We start from the raw sequence: 23,023 nt of genomic DNA, 5'->3' as shown, positions 1-23,023 counted from the left end.
ACATTCAACATAATCTACTAAACATCAAAAATACATCAAACTATTACATTTAAGTCAACAAAACGATAAAAACAAACCGATGTTATTAAGAGTATATTGATTTATAATAAATTTTGCTCTAAACCAATTTGGGAGAAAAATTTTTGAAATGACGACCATAGTAATTTTGTTACTTATTTAGTTACCTATATAAATTGTAATACATTAAATGTTATAACTTGTATAAATATAATATGGCGCTCTGTATAGGCAATCAAATGTACCACACCTAATTTCGACAGTCTGTTTACGCCAACAGAGTAACACATGTGACTGTGACGGCACGCGACATGACATATTATTGTTGTATTTTCTATTTGATACCTGTTAGGTTAAGACCTGTTGTATTTATGTTAACAAGGAATTAACAAAAAAACGCTAATCGATCCGTGGTAAGAAAAGATGTAGGTACACTACATGATATGCATATCTATTGGATCCTTAGTTAATCGATTTAGAACGAAACGTCGTTGATATAAACGCGAGAAAAAACTTGCGATACATATTACATACCATATAAATATACAGTTGCCGCATATACACGAACCTTGTATATTAATGGAGAATTTTTTAACAATAATGGTGAAGGGGTACCCGCTTTTTACTTGAACTTTGATAGATAACCAGACTTCGACTAATTTAGGTCAATAAATGTAATCAATGTAAGTAATGAACTGATGTGCTATAATAGACAAGAAGTTACTATACTTCTATCTCTTAAAGTTACACGCATTTTAAATTTTAAGTTGAATTATAGATACAAATATATACAATATACCTATATATATATATATATTACAAAAAATAACTACATTCCCCAAATTCAAAGTGTAAGCAAAAATAATAAAATAAATATATTAATAATCACCTCATAGTGCACTCTAGGTACGCTTAAATGGACTAGGATGCATTCAGGCTATATAAAAAATATGATCTTTTTTTCTTGATACACTATCGAAACATTAAATAAGAATCGGACGCACTCCGGAAACTTCCAAAACTTTATCATTTATATACAGTTATCGTCAGTTCGCAGTTATTAAAAAATATAAGGGACTAAATTTCTACCCCCAAATATCAACAACTCTAGTACGATATACGTGGAATGGTCAAAAATAGAGGTTCCCAAACTGTGAGCCGCGGTGTGTTGTCAGGGGAGCCGCGGCTGTGCCTCGCTTCCGACTATGTTATCTCAGTTATCTGGTCTAAAAATAAACAACGATATGAGAAAACTTCAGTTCTAAAAGGGCGCCACGAGTATGAAAAGTTTGGGAACCTCTGGTCAAAAATATAAAAGTCAGTTTCAGCAATGGATGAGAAATTAACGTTGTACAACTTTAATAAGGTGTGGTGAGATCGAAATAGTATTACATTTAGTTGCTTCAAAAATATACATAATTTTACTATGAAAATATGCTCGTTCTAATTATCTAATTTCTAGTTATAGTTTAACAACATAGTAGACAACTATCGAGTTAAGGCTAAAAAACGTATGAAGTCTAATAATTAAGAAAATATACTCCAAGTCACAAGTTAAGATATAGCCGAAACTACATATTATGATAATATAGGTATCCACTATTCACAATCCATCGAGAAAATAGCCCCTGCACAATGCATATTTTTTAATCATTTTGGAAGATTAGTTAATAAAAAAAAATAACTAATTAACTCATTTATTAAATAACTTTTAACTTTAAAACTAAAAATATATCTCTGTTTATTGAATAAATGCTTAGTAGTCACAATCTATATGAACAAAAAATATTTCTCAGGAAGAAGTATAAACTAGGTGGTTCTTTAGAGAATAAAATAAAGGAAAAATTTAATACTTTTATTAAGTCATGAAAACAATATTATTTGAGTAATAGATTTTTTTTTTTTTTTTTTTTGTCAAAAAGGAATAACTGTAGACTTAGGTAATATTTAAAAAATTTACTTTTACTATATAGCCATTTATGACAATATGATACATTTTTTTGTTTATTGTCTTGCCAATAATTAATAGCAAAATACAGTTACTTTTAAAAGGTGGAAAACACAGAATATATTTAAACACACAAACTTTTACATTAAAAATTAAAATAAATATAGTATAATACATAACAACAATAAAACACAAAGCTAACAAAATAATGTAAAAGCGAATAAATAATAACAATTAATAAAAATCTTAAACAAGCATTTATTACTCAAAATAAATTTTAATTCAATACCTTATTAACTGAGTGTGAAAAAGCATCACTTAATATATGAATATCACTATTTGATGTATGTATAGTTGATATTGATAATGAATCTGGAATAACAGTTCTATATAATATTTCAGGTATCTGTCCAGCATTTACGTCTGTGCCATTATTTGATCTTCGAGATGATTTGAATGTAAATGTAATTCTAACAAATAAAATTACAAATTAATGTAAAAATTACCATCAAAGAACATTGATAATATTATATTACTGTTCATCACTCGTAACACTACACATTCCACTGGAACCACAATCACTTGAAGGACCAGTAATTCTAGCACATGCCACATACCATCGATTTGCCTAAATAAATATAAAAATATTATTATTATTATTATTATTATTCAAATTAATTAATATTACAAAAATAGCAATAGGTTCATCAAGTAAGACTGGATTTTTTTGTCTAGGAGCACATTCATAAGTAAGTTCATCAGTTTCTGCTAACATCTCGCCATCAGTTTCTCGCTCACCACCTTCCACACCAATGTCATAAATCTACAAGATAAAATTATATTAGTTTGATTAAGTTTCATGTTTCACATAAAATTATATAATTAATAAATTATAAATATTAGATATTTTTACAATATTAGAATAATATGAAGAGGATTTTATTTAACTTAGCTTCTAAAATTACAATACTAGAAAGTTATTAGAGAAGAAAAATTAAAACTGAGTGTGTTGTTTGTTTTAAGTAACAAAATCCAATAATATCTATAAACTATTTTTTCATATAAATATTATATTTAATATGTCATAGTTATATTACTGCTTATAAAAACTATTAATGAATCAATATTACCTTAAGTTTAACTGTATACTCTCCTCTTCCACCAAATAAACCAAAACCAACTAATGCAATGTTACAATCAACTGAGAACCGAATAGCCTCAACTGAGTGTCCAGAATACCCCCAGCCACCACCTAAACCTAAAAATTTACATGATTTAAGAAATTTATAATATTTTAAACCAAATTAATAATTATTAAACATACTTGCAAATCGGTTGATATGTAAAAAATCTTTTTTTGGCTCTACCGTATTTGATGCAACTGGTATATTACTATGAGATGATGCTATACCAATAGGAAACAATGATGAACTTTGGGCAAGAATGTCCATACAAGTTAGTAAATTTACTAAAACTTGAACTCGAGATACTGAAATCCCAGCAGTAGGAGGTAATGCTAATTCATAATTCAACAAGGAACTTGTATCATTATGTTTCCTATAAGCACTATTCACATTATAGCATGTAACTACAACTTTTTCATTTATATCACTAATACTGAAATTAATAAATAGAACAAATAAATATTGTAAAGATTTTATTATTGATAGTTCTAGCATATAAGTTATAACTAGATCACGGATCTATATGGAACTGCATATTTTTTCCCCTTTTCGTATTTTAAGATTGTTGTTAGTAATCTTTACCTCTCCAACTAATTGAGTCATTAACCAATACTATGCATATTAGTTTTTGCATAATATCTTGGTTATCACATCTTATATATCACATTTTCATAGATTATAACATACTTTTAGGTGCAAGCCTATATTATATTAAAAATAAAATATATGTAAAACAGCGCAAGAGTACTATCAAATACCACAAAACAAAAATATGGAGACTTCTTTTGTAATTATAGTTGTACCGTTTATTTTCTATGCTTTTAACTGATATGCTAAAATGGAGCAACTATTATATATTAAAATAATATTGTACCGTTAAAATATTATTTGATTATAATTTTTCTAAAATAAAAGATGTCAAAAGTTAGAAAATTTTATTTTTAAAATATGTGGATGCATTTCCTATGTGAACAAGCAAAACTAATGTTTTTTCTTCTGATGGAACAGAAGGGAAAAAGATGGTTTTTAAAAAATATCAGTAATATCAACATAAGTAAAAAGGTAGACACTAAATAATACAAATAAATTAGTTAATTTTAATGTATTTAAGAATGATAAAAATATATACTTATTAACAAACATTAACATCCATTTAATAATTCATTTGAAGAATAAACTAATTAAGAATAAAAAAGTATTTGTATTATTGACTATACTATTGCTATTTAAAATGTTGAAATGTGTTTATTTGTCCCATAAATGTTACACAACATTTTTTATTTCTACTTTTTCATTTATTAAAATTTAAAATTTTTTAACATTCATTAAATATTATCATGATTTTTACTGATTATTATACATGATTTAATTATTAAGTTTTAGTACGTATACATCCGTGTTCTACTTATAATATTTGAGTTTATACAAGGAGATTCGCCAAGTATGCTCTAAACTGACTTTTTAGAACTTTTTAATATACTTAAATACCAAATTTTTCAAATCTTGAGATTTATTTTATGAAAGAGTGTCCAGAGGAAAATATAAACTTTTTTTTTAATGTGGCCCTCTTTAATACTAGAAATTATTCTACAGATAATTTTTCTGAAAATGCTTACAAATCAAAAACAAAATTTAAAGAAGTAGTCAGGAGTTATTTTAACTTTATGTAACTTTTTCAGTAATAAGTCCAAGATAATAGTGTTGAAAGTTATGGGGCTTTTAAAAATGTTAGTAATTAATATTAATCCATAAACATGTATATTTAATAAAAATGGTATAATAAGTATAATAAATACTAGGTCCAATATTATTTATATTTTGTATTTTTGTAAAACCACTTTCGAGGACTATTATTCTTGGTATAAAATTTTAATAATTAAAAAACTACTAGTTCCAATTTTTAATTAAGTATGATAACATTTACAAAACAAAAATACCCACTTAACAATGTACATTGTACAGTAAAAAGGGAGGTTCTCATTTAAAAACAAGAAATTTGTGACGCCAAATTTAAGATATTGGAATATTGGATATTCAGAATTTGAATAAATTCATTATAAAAGGAAAAAATGGAAGTGAACATACTTGGTGAATCTCTTTATGCTATATAAAGTTTATAGTCTGTATTATAGAAGTTATATTAAATATCTTACTGCCATAAGTTATTATATAACAAGTCAAAGCACCACATTCCAGTATGTTTTTCGTCAAATTGTATTTGATTATGTCCTGAATAACTATTACAAGTGCCGTCTTGTTTATTAATAGCTAAGCATTTATTTGAAGTCATCACCACTGATTATTGGACACGCAATTTAAATATTAAAGAAAAATAGAAGATTAAAAAGAAAGCAATAAGATTAATTAGTTAGTGGTTAAATAAACATCATTAAATTTTAAAATACTTACAAATTGTATCATTGTTGGCAGCAATAGATAAAATTTTACTATTTATTAATGCCTCATCAACTTTTACAATTGTTTGATTGCCACAACACATAACTTCTCTTGCCCTTCTGGTATGAGGCGGATTTATGTCTTCTACGCTCAAAGGTACATGATTGCACCCACTATCACGACCAAGTTGACTTTTCTGTATTACATAACAAAAATTGTAGTATAGTAAACATTAAATAAATAAAATAATGTCATAAATGTCATATAAATTGCATACCAAATAACTTCCAAAGGTATAAAGTTTACCATCTTTAGATACCAATGCAGTATGATTGCTACCAGCTGACACACTAATAATAGGATGTTTTAGACGAGGTATTTTTAATACAGTTGGACCTTTTCTGCTGAGTGATAAACTACATCCAAGTTGACCACTAGAGTTACTACCAAATGTTATCACTTTCCCATTGCTCAGTAATAATACTATAAAAAAACATATTATAAACATTTTGAATTAAATTAATATATTATGAATTATATTTTATCATAACACATTACCTGTATGATGTAAGCCACAACTAATTTGAATAACTGGGCAGTCTGTTGGTAAAAATATTCGAGCAGGTGGTAAAATAGTCATCCTAGCAGTATCTCTTTCTATATCACTCCCTGGATTGTTAACTGCATCATCTAATGAATTAACAATGTATTAATATAATTAATTCTATTTTAAATTCTATTTTCTTTAAGCTAAAGATTTGAATTTTAAGATATATTTAATACTTAAACACATACCAACAAAACTTCGAGCTATTTTACTGTTATGAGTTTGAAAATGAATGTTTGTATTATTAGCGATTTGTGCGCTGTCAATATCTGCATCCCCAGAAGAATCTGCTTGTACTGAATTAAATTTTTGTCGTTGTTCACGTTTATTCAATCGTTTTTTTAAATGATCTTCAAGTCTTGCATCTAGAGGTGTTTTTGCTTTATCTTTGATAAAAACAAAATTATTAGTTATTTACAAAAATAATAAACCTTCCTCAAAGAACAACTAATAAACCTCCTATACCTCCAATTCCAAATATAACATCAAGGCGCATCATTCCTGCTACATCACCAGCGCCATTTGGTCCAAGCAAAGCTAATTCTGAATTATCTTCAACTTCTCGTGCACATATACGACAGCATCCACATATAGTACACCCAGCATCTCCTTCGCCACAACCGCATTCCCTAAAAATGGTTTTAAAAAAATGTAACACATAACACTGATATATGACACCAATTATTTAATATAAAAAATATATATGTGATTATTGTACACTTATTCAGTACATTTGAACTTAAACATTGCACAAAATTGATAAAATATATTAAATTCATTAAAAATTGATAAAAGTAGTCAAATCACTATTTTATTTTACTATAAACCATTTAATTGAACTAAAAATAATGATTTCTTATTATAGAACCACAAAAAATGGAAAATTATAACTTATAATATTGTGTCCTATGTAGCATTATATGAAAGAAAATTCTTTGTAAGTAATATTATAATAAAATAATAATAAGTATCATTTAGTTAGTGATGTATACCAAAAGCACTAATAAGTAATTTATTACTAGACGAGTAAATTCATAAGAATACTTGATTTTAAGAATAACTTACTGGCCAGATTTACGATTGGACCGTATACTACTAAGACAGCTATAACTATACCCTGTACATTCACCACAAACCGTGCAAACCATGCAAACATCATGTTTCCAGTTATGTTGTCCTGGTTTACAAGTATCTTCACAAGGTTTATTATCATCAGAGTCATTTTCAAATATACTCTGTTCAACAACTGAACTAATTTGATTAGATGATTCATTATTGATTTCAGGATAATCTATATTAACATATTCATTTATGTCATTATAAAAGTTAAGAAAGAAATAAAAATAATATTTAACTGTTTTTATTAGTTTGAGGAACACATATATCACGTCCACATTGACCTTTATTATTGATCCCAAAACTATAAATATGCCCTTTAGCACTCAACGCAATTGCATGTGCTTTTCCTAAAGCTATCTGAACAATTTTAGCATTCTTTAAATCTTTCACAAGACCTGCAAAAAATAAAATTCAATAAGAGTATTCAAGTTGTAAATATAAATAATTACCAGTATGAATATCACAATAAGTATCATCTTTTCCAAACATATATAAAAGACCATCTTTAGTCACTAATGCAGTTGTACCATTGTTACAAGCTACATCCACGATAAACTGTCCATCTATTTTAGTTATCCTTTTTGGCTTAAGTACTCTTGGCTGCTTTCTGTATCTTCCATTATCACAATCTTCACCACGTCTTGATACTCCTAAGAAATAAGCTGATCCGGTATCGCAAAGCAACACACAGTGTAACCCATCATGACCAGCTGCCACTTTGATGATTTTACATGGATTAGGTAAGCTTAACTCTGACCACACAGACCGATAACAATTCATAGTACTTTGCCCATTAGATTTTGACCATTGCAACGCCTAACAAATAATTATTTAAGAAATATGAGTTTTAACTCCTTATTCATAATTGTTGTACTAACTTTTCCAGACTTCACTGATATAATAAAACAATCCTTTAATGTGGCAACAGAAGACACTTCTTCATCAGTAGCACTGTTAATAGCACTTTCAGCTGTAATAGAATCCCATAGTTCAGAAACACCATATATGCGTACATTACGACGGCTTAATACAAGAGGAACTTCATTAACAAGTTTCCCAGTACTAGGATCAATACTCTTAATCACATAATTGTTCTATTCAAGGGGAAAAAATGTTAATTTTTTTATATATAGTAAACTAGCAAAATACTTACTGCAGATTGATCAAGAAAACATAATCTATCTTTATCATTAAATACAGGTTTACAAGATGTATCCAATATTACTGAAGTATCTAGCTGAACTCGTCCTAATTTTTTGAATGTATCTTTATCTAAAAACTCAATTTCTTGAGTGCTAGTCTGGTTTGTATGATAAACCCTCAAGTATAACATTTTCTAGAAACAGTAGTCAAATAAAAAGAAGTGCATATTGATTAAATTAAATAAACATATTCTACTAACTTGATAAAATCCAAGACAAACATCACTAGAATGTAAAGTAGGACTTGATGAACGAGCTACATTGACATATGGATGTCCACTAACTGTACCACCAAAGCCAGTACCAATTTTATGAAACCCATATTCTGAATAAGTATATAAATAGTCTCCATCACATGCTATTCCTTTGACATCTTATAAAAAAATAAAAAAAAATTAGAAACTGAACTTTTTCATTTCATTAATACTAATTTATAGTTATGTTTAAGTTCAATAAGTACTCTGTAAATAGTTTAAATTTAATGTTATTATTTCAGATGACTTTGGAACTCCATTGGACATCCAATCAGGAGTTTCATAATCCCCATGTGTAAGAACACGGACACATTTTTGCAGACTGGTTAAGACTTTTGGTAACTAAAAACATGCATATTAATAAGTTACTGTCTTTATATTATATGAATATACTTGTCCATAAATCCACTTACAATTATTTTTCTAGGGGATGCATAATCTGGGCACATGATTAGTGTTGTTAAAGTGTTTAATATTTTACCAGTATCTCCTCTAACTATTACTAAACTTATAAGACAAGAACATGAAACTGCTTTAAAATCATAAGTTCCATTATCATAATTTCCAGTTGCCATATCCAATAAAAGTTCATATAATGGATCTATACAATTTGTAATAAGTAATGATTAGAAATAAAAAGTTGGTTAACAATTAACTTTCTTAATCGCTATAAACTTACCTATAACTTCTGATGGTTCTTCTTTTAAGGCTTCTGGAGACTGGTACTGAATAATATCTAATAAGGCCATTAAAGCTTTAGTACATATGTCTGGTGAAGGTACTCTACTTTCTTTAATCAGTTCAAATACACTGCGTAAACCTATGCCTACTACCTAAAAATAACAATAGATATGAGTTTTAAGATACATTCCCTAAAATATTCTTCAACTAACCTTAGGGAGGAAAATTTCTGAACATGGAACAGCCTGAACATTATTTGAAGTTTGTAGCACTCGGTTGAGAGTTTTGAGACATATTGGAGCTGATGACGAGTTCCAGTATGCTTCGTCAGATTTTTTAGCATGTCTATCAAACACAGCATATCGAGCGGCTGATAGCACTGCAAAGGAAGAAGCATTTCCCGATACATACATGGTCCACCCACCATCCTATTAAAATGAAACAAATCATAATTGCACAGTCGAGTACTAAATAATAATAATAATAGCAATAGGTAATAATATTGTTAGACTTACCTTGTACAGTTTTGATCCTTTTTGAGGTTTGTGAGAATTTTTTTTTGCATTTTGTTTCCTAAACAAATCATGGGTAATTGATAATTATGATAATTTACTAAAAGACAAACAACAAATACGTATTGTGGTCGCCAAGTTAAAGAACTCACTTGGGTAGTTCTTGGGCTTCCTGGAAAAATCGCCTGTACAACTGTTCAATACCGTCCACCTCGGGCAACATAGTGACCGATAGTAGTCAAGACATACTCCGTGTACGGCCAGCAGCAAGTCAATCGGACAAATTTATCGTCAGTGAAAGACAATAGTTTACTACGGCCTCCCCGGATCGTATCATCGTAAAATCGTATTGATTTATTTTTACCGGGTTCCCTGTTATCGAATTTCAAACTTGTGTTGATAAACAATGGTGTGCTGAACAGTGGGAGAAAATGATAGTGGAGCTGACCAATCGATTATGGCGGATCGATAACCCTACAGCCGTAGACGCTATCTCTCGAAAAAGTTATAGCTGTTCCCTATTCACACTTACGCGCCATACGCGGCCCAACCATCGAGCTTTTCGAACTAGAGCTCGCTGCCCGCTGTTAGGAAAAAAATTTAAAAATCTGTGGGTCAACTGGGTCATCAAATTTCTATAATTATGCAATTCAAATTATCTAAACATTTTGGAACGAATGCAGAATATTGTTAAGTTTCCATGCGATTTTTTTTCATAAATGTCCTAAACCATATAATATTAATTAAATAGGTAAATAAGTAAATAATGCCTATCTAAAGGTAATTACTTCGTACTCGACAATCAAATTAATTACATTATAATTATTAATTTTACAATGATGACATAAAGATCTAATAAATATGTAAAACTAAATATTCAAATATGACTATATTATGATGACTATATATTTAATAGCCAATGGATAATAAGTAGGCATTTTTACTTAGAGACAATAGTGATGTTTAGAAGGCTGATCCCATAGATATTTTTTACTATTTATGCACTATGATGCCTTACCTACGATTTAACCATGATAAATTAAATTATCATGGATTTAACTATATATTTAAGAACTATAATCATGAACTACGCCATCATAATATTTAACTGCACAATAAGTTTAATGAAAATGATAAACAGAGTTAAATATAATAATTTATTTCCCCTTCTTTAACTAGCAGAGTGGCGCAGTGGAAGCGTGCTGGGCCCATAACCCAGAGGTCCGTGGATCGAAACCACGCTCTGCTAAATAATTTTTTTAATATATTTTCGAAAATCCGTTTCAGGGATCACACTATTTAGTTGTTTACTTAGATCATATATGATCTAAGATTATTTAAGTATCTATCATAAATTATCATGTAAAAGATTAAACTCAACTCTTTTATTACATATATACATAGACATTATTATTTAATTATCATTTACTGTATCTATTATAAACCTATATAGACCAGCTAGCGGTTCCCAAACTTTTAGGATCACGAAACCCTTAAAAAATAATTTGTGTTTTGCAGAACCCTAATGTCTTTAATTCCAACTCAATCCCATTTTTTCTAAAAAAAAACAGTACTACAAAAAATGTTTTAATGATATTGCTAATGATTATTACAATTATGTAGTTATAAGTTTTATTCTGTTCAATTTCAATTACATACGACAAATATTTTATAACGATATTATACTATAATAACTATTATATAATATCTAACTCCCGAGTAGCAAATTCAGTTCACATTGCGTGCTCTGCCATCAGTAAATGATTGTTAAAAGCACGGTGCAAATTCTCTTCACTGCACAGTGCAGAAGGTTGATTTGAATACCGAACTTTTATACAGAGAACACCGTGCATCATCCGCGCGTGTAAGCGTCAGTACACGGTGCTACTGTGAACATTTTAACCGTGCATTAATGGTGCAGTTGTCGGTTCAAAAACGGAACCAAGGTGGTTTTTCAGACCGTGCATCATTAGTGAAGAAGTAAATTTATTAACTGTGCCACGGTGTAAAATATTACGGTGCTGTAATTGCTCAACGGTTTGTAATATTACCGTGCTTAGGTTTAGGTATATCTAAATATATATTTTATGCATAAAATATATTTTAAAATATAATATTTTACTATAACATTATTAAAACTAATTTATTGGTAAAAATAAACAAATAGGTATATCAATAAAATGCCAATTCATATTATGTTTGACTAATTACTTTATTAGCATAAATATAACATAATATTAAAAAAAAAAAATAGTAAAAATAACTTTACACTTATCAATATATTATATATATATAATTATTTTGCATGTCTTAAGTAGTTATCAACTACTTTATGGAATGTTGTTTCATCCGACGCCGTTTTTATTAAACCAGATAAAGCCTCTAGAAAAATAAATAAAAATAATTAATATAGGTAATTCTTAAAACAATTATCTATTTTTTTTTTCAGTAAAAAATTAAATATCATATATATATTATATATATAAATATATTATAAAACTTTTTTTTAGCAGTTAAATCAATATCAAAAATCTAAACACAATATTTTTAAAATCAATTTGAAAACAACACCCTATTTAGTATTTATTTATGGTTTTAATTCAAGCATCAATAATAATAATACTATATTTCAGCGGTTCCCAAACTATGTGGCGCGCCACCCAAAAGAGGCGCGAGCACTTAACAAGGGCGGCGCGGCGCGCGGTTGGAATTTTACACATATTGTTATTCTTAGATGTTAGATCAATTATTTTAGGTCCGATAAAAATATTGTTGAAACTATTATTTTGTATAGAATAAAATATTAAGTTTACTGTTTTTTTTGTCATCAAAATTTAAATTTAAAACTAATAAATATTATATATTAAACTATTTTAAACCTATTTTATTGAATATTCTTTAGGGGAGGCGTGAAAAAAAATGTTTAATTATTAGGGAGCCTTGAATAAAAAAAGTTTGGGAACCGCTGCTATATTTTATATAATAACACTTTTGCTCGGAGTTTTTTTTCTATAACTTCATTCTATACAAATATTAAGAATACATTTTTTTTATTTACCACGTATTACATTGTATAACTCCAGCACAACAATTTTTTTTTTTGTTTTTCCTCTATAGCTATAATGGCATAGTACCTCATTATAAAAACATGCATCAATTGAACCTCTTATTGCTGCACTTTTTCTGCTTCGGTAACGCGTTGATTTACTTAAGTGGATATTAGGCCTAAAGTAAATTTAATACAGTGAACAATAATTTAAATAATTTAAATTATATATTACTTGAATACATAAAATACATCAATGATCAATACATATTAGTTATTACCAATACCTAAGTACCTACCTATTAATGAGTAGATATATCTAATAAAACAATATCTACTTTACAAAGGTGGGCATTAACTAGTTAAAAAGTTAAAGTTAAGTTAAAAAGTTAATTTTTTTTTTAACTTTTTAACTTAACTAGTTTAATTTACAGTTGAAATAACTTAGCTTTTCTCAGTTGATTTAAAAAATAAATAAGTTAATAAGTTAATAAGTTAAAATAGTTAAAAATAGTTTAATTTAATAGATAATAAAAAAGTAAAAGGGTATACAGTGTACATTATGATAAAAGTTAAATCAAATTGATTTATAATTTATAAATTAGAAACTAGAAAGACACATTCACTGTTAATAATTAAGGTATAATAATTTAAAAAAAATAGATTAACTTTTTTAAACTGAGTTAAGTTAATTTTTTTTCCTATATTAACTTTTAACTTATCGAGTTAATTTTATAATTTGTTAACTATTAACTTTAAACTTATCGATTTTGTGTCCTTTTAACTTAACTCAACTTGAGTTAATTATTTTCATTAACTTGCCCACCTTTGCTACTTTATTAATGTCTCAAAAAATTATGATTAGGAAGCTATAATTGTACCGCTTAATACTTGTATAGTTGTATATTATGTCAATAGCATAACTTAAATCATAACTAAAAAATACATACTACAATAATTATTATTTTTTATTTATTAATTATTTTTGGTGGGTATAATTAAAAAAGTAAAGTAGAGCAAAAAAAATAGGTAATGTTTTAATCATAGAATCTCAAATAGTTGAATTGATTAAAAGCATTAGGTATTATGAAAATGAAAACAATGTATAATTATTTTAAACATTCATTTAAATAGATCTTAATATCTTATATACCTATATACTATCTACTTATAGATATTCTTTACATTGGTAGGCATGTATACATGTATACATGTACTGCTATAGCAGTTAAGAATAGTAATATTCATAATCTAATTGATATAAATAAAATCAAACAAATATTCAACTTTTCTTTTTGACAGATACCATACCAATAATAATAATAATAATAATAATATACCTGTAGTATAATTTATAAAGTTATAACTTATAAGTATCTACCTACCTAAATATAAATGACTGACAGGTATACTATAAATAGTAGTGAATACTGATAAGCAGTGTTAAGGAGTAACCACGAGTAACTATATACGTATTATCACTATTATCTTAAGTTAATAGGAAATTAGGAAGTTTACAGGAATCTTTAAGTACTTTGATGGTAAATTAATTTCCAGTAATTTAGTTTTTTTTTTATAGTAAAATTACTAAATTACTCGTTACTTTTTCTTGTTTAATACATTCAAATAAACACTTATCTGAGAAATAATTAATGTTAGTTAATAGTATTAGTAGGTACTTAATTATTTCCGATTGCAACTAAGATCAAATGCTAATAAGATTGTATATTGTAGGTACATGACATAAAAATATATTATAATATGTAAAACATAATAGGTATGTAAATATATAAACACAAGAAATCACATGTTTAATATATACCTAATCTGTTATAGTATATATTAGTACAATATAGTATATGTTTATTATATTATATATACCTGCACATTTTTATTAATTATTTTCTATTTCTTTTATCCATTCTTTATAAAGTCATTTTACAATAAATACTGCTTAATATTAACATAATATATTATATTGTAAATATATACTTACATTTTTAAATGAAATCAGTTTAATTGTCGTATATACCTACTGTATATATAATTGTGTAAATGACGAACTATGATGATGTACGTTGAATAACTATAATAGGTAATAATAAAATAAGTAAAATGCACTCAAATATTGAAATGAATAGACTTTTTTAGTGATAACAAAACGCGTGGTTATAATATTATATAATAACGGCATATCAATCATCGTTGTAATACTTCTTTATATTTTTTAACCGTTGAACAATAGGAGCACCGTAATAAAATACATGGTTGCTCGATAATTGAACCGTGCTTTTTTGACACCCAAGCACTCAATGTGAACCCAAATATAGGTTTAATTTAAACATTGCCATTTTCACCGTAACATTTTACACCCTCACATGTGTTTTGAACCTAAACAAATTATTTTTGTCCCCTTGCACTGTGTCTGCACGGTGCTTTAAGCACGGTTCTTCGACACCGACTCTGCATTACAAATTTGCTACTCGGGCTATTATTTAGGTGAACTTTTTTAAAATAATATAAAATGATATTTTTTATATAAATAATCCAAATATAATTTAAAATAATTTTCTCAGTATCACATACATCTGAAGGAACCCTTGAAATAGTCCAGCGAAACCGTAGGGTTCCGCGGAATACACTTAGGGAAACACTGCTTTAGACGACAATCGTAATGAATAGGTTAGGTATGACTGCAAAGTACTAAACGGCAAACATTTTTAAATATGGTTGAAGAAGAAAATATAGACGGCCTTCAATCATTTGAAGTTATACTAGTGCCAGCAGTAACGCTAAAAAAAGCTTAGCGAAAAATTATTAAGTCACTGTCTAATAAAGACAATTCATCCATTGAACTATATATATTGTAGCTTTTGTCCTAATAATTGACTTAAAAATGAATGATGCATATAAAACTTCAACAACAGTACCCAGGGCCGGATTAAAGGGGGGGCAGAGGGGGCATCTACCCCCGGGCGCAAGATTTTAAAGGCGCAAAGTTTTGAAATATTGTAGATTTAGAGTGAAAAAACTATTAGCGATTACGACAGTGTACACGGCGCGCAAACTCACATAAGCGTTTCCACAAATTTACCGATATCTGAATTACAAGTAATAACTAGTCACAGTGTCCAGGTAATAATAATAATTATTTAACGTCTATATAATATAGATAACATTTCCACCGACAACTGCGACCAATTATTCGTTATTATTATTCAATTATTTTAGGTAGGTTTGCCCCGGGGCGCAAAATATCTTAATCCGGCCCTGACAGTACCCAAGTAATAATAATATATATATAAATCAGGGGTTAAAGTGGGGGGGGACGCAGGAGGACTCAGTCCCCTTACCTCTGATGGCGGTTAAAAAGCGTCCCCTTTAACAAATTAGGATTTTATACATTAGACATTATACATAAAATGATATATGGAACGCTTAAAACTATATGGAGACATTAGTCCCCTCTGGAATTTTTTCCCACTTTAACCTCTGATATAAATTCTATTTTATTAAATTAAATAATTAAAATGAAATACTTAAAATAATTACCTCATAAATAATAAAATAACTATATGTCTATATAGCCAAAACAAAACCAACAAATTCAAAAAAGGTTCAGATGATTTTTTTGAATATATAAGATCAATATAATCTTTGTTCATCTGTAGCATGAAATAAATTTAATGATGGACCAAATACTCTCTTTTTAGTTTCTTTAAAAAATTTGTAAATATAAATTTGTTAATATTTTAAACATTGTAAATCAAGATTTTTAAAAACGATGTGGCTTAAGATGATATATTCAAATTTCTGATATTTTTTGTACTACTTGTGTTCTGTGCAAGCACGTGATTTAGGGTGGGGGGGTCGGGGGGGGGGGGGAGCGATCACTCTGTCCTCCACTAAACACTGTATTGTAGTAGGTAGCTAATAATTAAAATAAAACTCTCAGTTTATGATGTAATTAAACGCTTTGCTTCTACGAAAAAAAGGAATACTGATTTAATATTATATTTTTTCTAACTAACATATTATTATTATTTAAATCTTATTCTTATGAATTTTAAGACTCCGAACTCCGAAGCAAGATAAATTTTATGAAATTATGATATAACACCTGTGAATATCACATTAATATTTTTTATTTTTTTATATATTTATTTAAGGCTTCAAATACAAAGATTTAGTAGCCTACAACGGTTTACATGTCTAGTGGTAGCAGTTAGTTCAAAGAAATTTGATTTTTTACAACACAATAATATTATATACCTACCTAAATATATATAATCATTTATTTTGAAACTTTGTTTAACAATAAAAATGCACCACCTACATTATAATAAATAAGTATAAAGTATACAACGTTGCAAATTTTTTAAGCCTACAGCATTCTGAAAAAGGTTAATTGCAACTATTTACATGTCTAGTTCTGTGGCCATGTAAACTTCCATTTTTCAAATGAGAATGGAGGTTTTTTTACTGCAAATTATTTAGTGGATGGTTTTCCTAAAAATGTTGATGTATCTAAATTAAAGAACTTGAGTTATTATAGCTCATATAGATATAATAGCTCCTGAGGTATTATTGTATTAAAATATTTTCAGTAAGGATAATAATCCTAAACAATGGCTTATAAAAAATAAACTATAATATGTAATATTATATGTATTATTTAATATTCTTGGATCATTTTTAAATGTTTAAAATTTTTGCTATGATATCCCAGTTCCACAATAATATCAATTTGCAATGTTCGCAGACGATACTGTTATCTTAACACAACATAAAAATCTTGAAAACTCAATAACAAACTACAAATTTCTTTAGACCAAATTTGCGACTGGTTTACAGAATGGAAACTCGACAATTAAGAGCGAAGCGAAAATATTTACTCTAAAGAGATATATAAATCCAATTCAATTAAAAATCAAGATAAAGATCAATAAATTAAATATCTCGGAGTTTACCTTGATGAAAAATTAACATGGAAAATGCATATAAATAAAAAATTAAACCAAGCGTCCAAGCCTATACACAATTAAAAATCTTATACCCCTAATAAATTACATTTCAACGCTTCATATTAAATGATCACTTCAAATATACACTCAATAATAAGACCATTAATTACATATTCATGTCCAATATGGACAGCCGGCAGTCGCATCCCAAACAAAAATTACAAACGATACAAAACAAATTTCTCAGAATACCTTTTAAATCCCCATAGTATATGCGAAACACACAACTCTACAACGACACTGGAATACCATACCTAACCATATGGATCAATGAACAACTAAAAAAAAATTCATTCGCAATTAAAAACAATAGAATATGTCCTTTACTTCAACAATGGGAAAAGAACCAAAAACCACAGACTATAAAACCATGGGCCATGGCTCCACAAGATGTTTTACTTGAAGCAGTTGAAGCTCAATAAGAGGACTATCCGCAGACTCATCCAGACATAATCAAGCTAAAATGTCCGTAAACTTATTTGTAAACCTTAATTAATTAACTTTATAATATTGTAAAAACATTGTAAAAATACTTGGTGTATTTAAACAATTATAAAAATAAACTAAACTAAAATAAGAATTATCTATCACTATTTGGCTTAACACCTAGACACTATAGATATCTAACTAATATGTACTCAAAAGACTAATTTTAAATTTACGCGGGATTCGTTAAAACCTGACCTAATTGATAACAATGATAACATCGCTAGAAAATCTGAAAATGGGAAATTTTTATGAATATTGAATGCGCAAACTGTGTCTGGGTATCATAAATCATAATAGATTAGAAAATAAAATATTAGAAATAATAGAAATATTAGAAATTTAGAATTAGATTCCGTTTGCTGGCTGCCGCCATCCAAGTCTAGCCAGTAGCTGAAGCGATTAAAGAAGTTAATTTCAATTAAATAATGTGAAGGAAATTTATTACAGTTTGTGTTTAAATATTTTATCAAAACACTTTGAATTTTCACTTTCTAGATAGCACCAGTAATTTAATATTATATTATAATAAACGTTTTTTAAAGTTCATTAATTGTTGGATTAGGAGTGTATTAACAGAATCATAAGAAATCATTAAATTGGTAAGTTTATCAAGACTTCAAAAGCCATTTAGTTATAAATAATAATTACATTTTACTCATTTAAAGTTTAATAGCTTAGGTGATTAATAATTTATATATTTGCATAATATACTTGGGTAAAATATTGGGTTCTTACAGTTGCGAATTCAGAAGGATGGCAAAGGAGACATTCCCCCTCCATCATCATAGTTGGCCTATATTTTAGACTGCATTTTTTTCAACTTTATTGCAGTAGTAGATTTTGTAGGTATTCATATTTCCAGTTTTTATTTTAGGTGATTGTACATCTGATACCAAAATTAGAATATAATAAAATTACCAAAAAATATCCCGATATAGCTATTGTTGTATTGCTGATGTTTTTTTCCAAACATTGCATATTTTCTACAAATACTATCATTTACTGAAAGGAGCTTTTTCTACTCTTCACAGAATGAAAACTTAGTTGTGGTCTAAGATGATTGAAAATCTGCTTAAAAGCCTTTGTTCAATACACGTTAAAAGGGAAATAAATGTAAATAACTTAATACAATCAGTCATAGACCTCATTATCAATAAAGATGAGCGACATTTAGAATTTTTTGCTTAAATCATGAGGTTTAAATATTATGTAGGTTTTGTAAATTGTTTTGTACTTTTACCTCCTTCAAACACTGGTTCCTCCACTGGGTCCCTAAGAAAAGTACCTATGCAAATTGTGATGCATATAAGTACGTATAACAATAGTTAGTAGACAATATTTTAAATACTAACTACTTAAGAGGACGTCTCACCCGCATGTGTTGTCTCCATCTTACAAGTACGTAACATTGCAAAAACTGTTTTGCGCGGGAAAGAACTGAGAAAGCTACAGTTATAACTAAGAAACGAAATGTTCACCACATAAAAAGGAAAATTTTGTCTGTGCAATATCATTTTATTTTTTCGGATATCAGAACCACAAAAAAGTTATTCATGCTTAAAAAAACACAAAATTAATATATTATAAAACAATAAGAATTTTTTTTGTATAAGTGATATCGAAAAAATAAAAACGATATTGCACAAACAAAATTCTCCTTTATATGTGGTGAAAATTGTGTTTCTTAGTTATAACTGTATCTTTCTCGGTTCTTTCCCACAAGAAACAGTTTTTGCAATGTTACGCACTTGTAAGACGGAGACAACAAATTTGGGTGTAACATCCTCTTAAGAGTGATTGTGCAACACTGATTTGGTGTTTGTTTTACCTACAATATATTATCTAAGGATTTAGTTGATTATGCAAAAAATAGAATTTTAATTACTTTTATATTATGTGTGTATTATTCATAGTTAGCAGATACCTGATTCAAACTTCTTTAACATCTTTAAAATTAATTTAAATTCTACTAAAAGATTTTTAACTTTGAAATTTTCACAAACTTTTATCATTTGTAGCTATGTTGAGCATAGTTAAGCATCAGATACTTGCTCGAAAAGGATAGAAATAAATTTGTTATATATATATATATCATGATTGCCAAGGAAATCATGAGGTATTAATATAAATTTTATTTACAGAATAATTATGAGAGAACGAGAGCGTTATAAAGATAAAGGACATGATCGTACTAAAGATAAACATCGAGATCGTTCTAACAGTTTAACTAGAGTACGTAGAGGTAGATCTCGAAGCTCATCACCAAGAGCAAGACGTGAACCACGTGAACATTCAAGAAGTCCACGTCGAGTTCGTTCTCGGAGTATTTCACCTAGGACTAGACGTGATGTACGCAAAAGAAGCCGTTCACGTCAGCGTCATTCAAGATCGAGATCACCTGTAAGACGACATTCAAGAGAGAGACGTCGTTCTAGAAATCGTGATTTAAGAAGATCAAGGTCAAAAACTCCAACAAAAAAAGACAAAAAATACACTAGGTCTGTCCAACATACTGCTCCTAAAGTTACAGAAGAAGATCTGCGTGGGAAAACTGCTGAAGAACAAGAAATGATGAAAATGATGGGATTTTGTAACTTTGACAGTACTCATGGCAAAGAAGTTGACGGCAATAATGTTGGTGATGTTCATGTTATACTTAAACGTAAATACCGACAGTACATGAACCGTAAAGGTGGATTTAATAGACCTCTTGATTTTGTAGCTTGAGTATAATTTTTACTTTTTATTTAAATAAAATGTCAATCGTATGATATTTGACTTATAATAATACATTTTACTTTAAAAAGCCAAAGTTTAATTATGTATGTAATAATTATTCTGATTAAAATGTCCATTGTAAATTAATTTTACTTTTATAAAACAACTTAAACAATATTCCTACTATGTATAGGAAATTAAGCTTTTATTTTTGAGAAAATATTGAACTACCTAAATTAAATTTGCTATAAAAAGTAATATTTTTTCTACAATGCTTTATATATTTATCTACATCTACTTTAAAACAATATTATTATTTGTTTCTTTAAGATAAAAAAGATTTCCTATGTGTATTTGTATTTGTATTTAAAAAAAATACCAGCAAATAAAATTTTTCACTGATGTCAGTTTGAGCTGTTAAAGGGTTATAGATTTAAATAAATAATTTAACTTATATCTAGGATAATATTGATAAACATATTTTGTATTCATATTTCATTATCACAATAGTCACATCTATGATCTACCAATACCAGATTAGTTAGTAATTACATTTCTTTTGTTTATGATGTTGATCCATTGTTATTTCAGACTAATAACTTAATTTTATTTTAAAAATTCTCCCAAATTTAAGGTAAGGAAGTTGTTTTTAGGACTTTTGGAAATTTATGTTTTCTCATTTCTCAATACTATCTGTGTGAACATCAAACAACCAGAATTCTTCAGTTATGATTTGTAATTATATGATGTCAATTACTATCTTCAGATACTGCTTACCTTGTTAAAACTTAATAATTATTTGTTTCTCAAAACACAATAGCATAGACATATAAATATAGAATGTATGGAGGTCTGAATTAGACCTTCCATTCTGTAAATTTATTTTTTTAGTTATATTTTAAGAAAATATGTTGTGTACTAACCACCAAAAATGTAATAGGCTATGCCCCCTTCCTGTATAAATTTAGCACACTACTCCTATAAACTGTAGTCAAACTTAATTTTTTTTTCCAAAAATTTTAGTCTCTCCATCCTATAAAAAAAAATATTAAGTATAAAATTATGATATTAAGTTATTTGTACATTGTACTTCTTTTAAAAAAAAACTGTTGATACATGATCCAGCAACAAATATTAAAATAATAACTAATATTTTATAACAAAATTAAACATGCAAAATTTGTTCTTCTAAATAGATTGGTATTTTTCTATATTTGAATAATTATATTTGCATTTTCAACCTGAAAGTACTGTGTTTATTATTAACGGATATTAAATTATTAAATTAAATAATTATTTAAAAAAATCACCATTTAGACACAGTAACTCAGTAGGATTTATTTGAAGTTGCATCAATCATATCATGATTAGACATCTCTCATCAGGAGAGTTTATTGTGCATTTGAAATTTGCATCCCCTTTATCAAAGAGTCCCGCATTCATTCAATATTTAATTTTAATGTCAATATATTTTTTTACTACACAAGGTTTAAGTTATAAAATGTACACCATTGAAATGTAGTTATATTATAATTAATTTGTTTTTTTTTACTGTTTAATAAATATTAATTTAGCATAAAATTAAATTAACTAAGGAGTAAGCATTTTATAGTTAATATATGAGTAATTATTAAAAACATGTCCCATTTGGATAGGAAAATTATGTCTACTTTTTTTTTTTTTTTCTTCTTGAAACCGGGAACGGGTGGGAACTGTTTAGCACAATATGCATGTCTACTATAATAATTAATCTTGCTATAACCAGATTAATTATTTAATTATTAAATTTGCTAGTAACTTATAGGTAATGGAATAGAAGAATAG

General features: G+C 27.7%; 2 protein-coding genes and 1 non-coding gene across 4 annotated transcripts in view; 2 read left to right on the top strand and 1 right to left on the bottom strand.

Moving 5' to 3' along the window:
- Positions 1-10,420, bottom strand: part of hiw (MYC binding protein highwire) — a 302,801-nt gene extending 292,381 nt beyond the window's left edge. For both annotated transcript variants that reach the window (XM_089219243.1, XM_089219244.1), the window contains exons 1-23: positions 10,075-10,420; positions 9,926-9,983; positions 9,623-9,838; positions 9,409-9,562; positions 9,143-9,330; positions 8,936-9,071; positions 8,676-8,848; positions 8,427-8,609; positions 8,152-8,367; positions 7,723-8,089; positions 7,510-7,668; positions 7,220-7,445; positions 6,620-6,783; positions 6,343-6,540; positions 6,106-6,237; positions 5,825-6,030; positions 5,560-5,743; positions 5,304-5,445; positions 3,291-3,583; positions 3,097-3,224; positions 2,655-2,789; positions 2,503-2,594; positions 2,256-2,436 (exon numbers count right to left, since the gene is read on the bottom strand). In XM_089219243.1, coding sequence (XP_089075369.1) covers positions 2,256-2,436; positions 2,503-2,594; positions 2,655-2,789; positions 3,097-3,224; positions 3,291-3,583; positions 5,304-5,445; positions 5,560-5,743; positions 5,825-6,030; positions 6,106-6,237; positions 6,343-6,540; positions 6,620-6,783; positions 7,220-7,445; positions 7,510-7,668; positions 7,723-8,089; positions 8,152-8,367; positions 8,427-8,609; positions 8,676-8,848; positions 8,936-9,071; positions 9,143-9,330; positions 9,409-9,562; positions 9,623-9,838; positions 9,926-9,983; positions 10,075-10,145 — 4,002 coding nt within the window. In that variant the 5' untranslated portion in view covers positions 10,146-10,420. The remainder of the gene's footprint in view (positions 1-2,255; positions 2,437-2,502; positions 2,595-2,654; positions 2,790-3,096; positions 3,225-3,290; positions 3,584-5,303; positions 5,446-5,559; positions 5,744-5,824; positions 6,031-6,105; positions 6,238-6,342; positions 6,541-6,619; positions 6,784-7,219; positions 7,446-7,509; positions 7,669-7,722; positions 8,090-8,151; positions 8,368-8,426; positions 8,610-8,675; positions 8,849-8,935; positions 9,072-9,142; positions 9,331-9,408; positions 9,563-9,622; positions 9,839-9,925; positions 9,984-10,074) is intronic.
- A 679-nt stretch (positions 10,421-11,099) lies between these two features.
- Positions 11,100-11,171, top strand: TRNAM-CAU (transfer RNA methionine (anticodon CAU)). The gene has a single exon. It is a non-coding gene; the product is annotated as a tRNA-Met (tRNA).
- Positions 11,172-18,776: 7,605 nt separating this feature from the next.
- On the top strand, positions 18,777-21,346 carry ytr (U4/U6.U5 small nuclear ribonucleoprotein 27 kDa protein yantar). The gene is made up of 2 exons (XM_015509671.2): positions 18,777-19,080; positions 20,623-21,346. The coding sequence occupies exon 2, from the start codon at positions 20,630-20,632 to the stop codon at positions 21,206-21,208; it is 579 nt and encodes a 192-aa protein (XP_015365157.1). The 5' UTR covers positions 18,777-19,080; positions 20,623-20,629; the 3' UTR covers positions 21,209-21,346.
- Positions 21,347-23,023: the final 1,677 nt, after the last annotated feature.

The sequence above is a fragment of the Diuraphis noxia genome, unplaced genomic scaffold (assembly GCF_037042655.1).
Source record: "Diuraphis noxia isolate RWA-SAM2 unplaced genomic scaffold, SU_Dnox_SAM2 contig0002, whole genome shotgun sequence".
Classification (NCBI taxonomy): domain Eukaryota; kingdom Metazoa; phylum Arthropoda; class Insecta; order Hemiptera; family Aphididae; genus Diuraphis; species Diuraphis noxia.
The sequence above is the reverse complement of the archived record's forward strand: the minus strand, read 5'-3'. Positions and strand labels throughout refer to the sequence as shown.

Excerpts from the sequence above, each read along its gene's own strand:
- ytr (XM_015509671.2), top strand. The coding sequence starts at position 20,630 with ATGAGAGAACGAGAGCGTTATAAAGATAAAGGACATGATCGTACTAAA.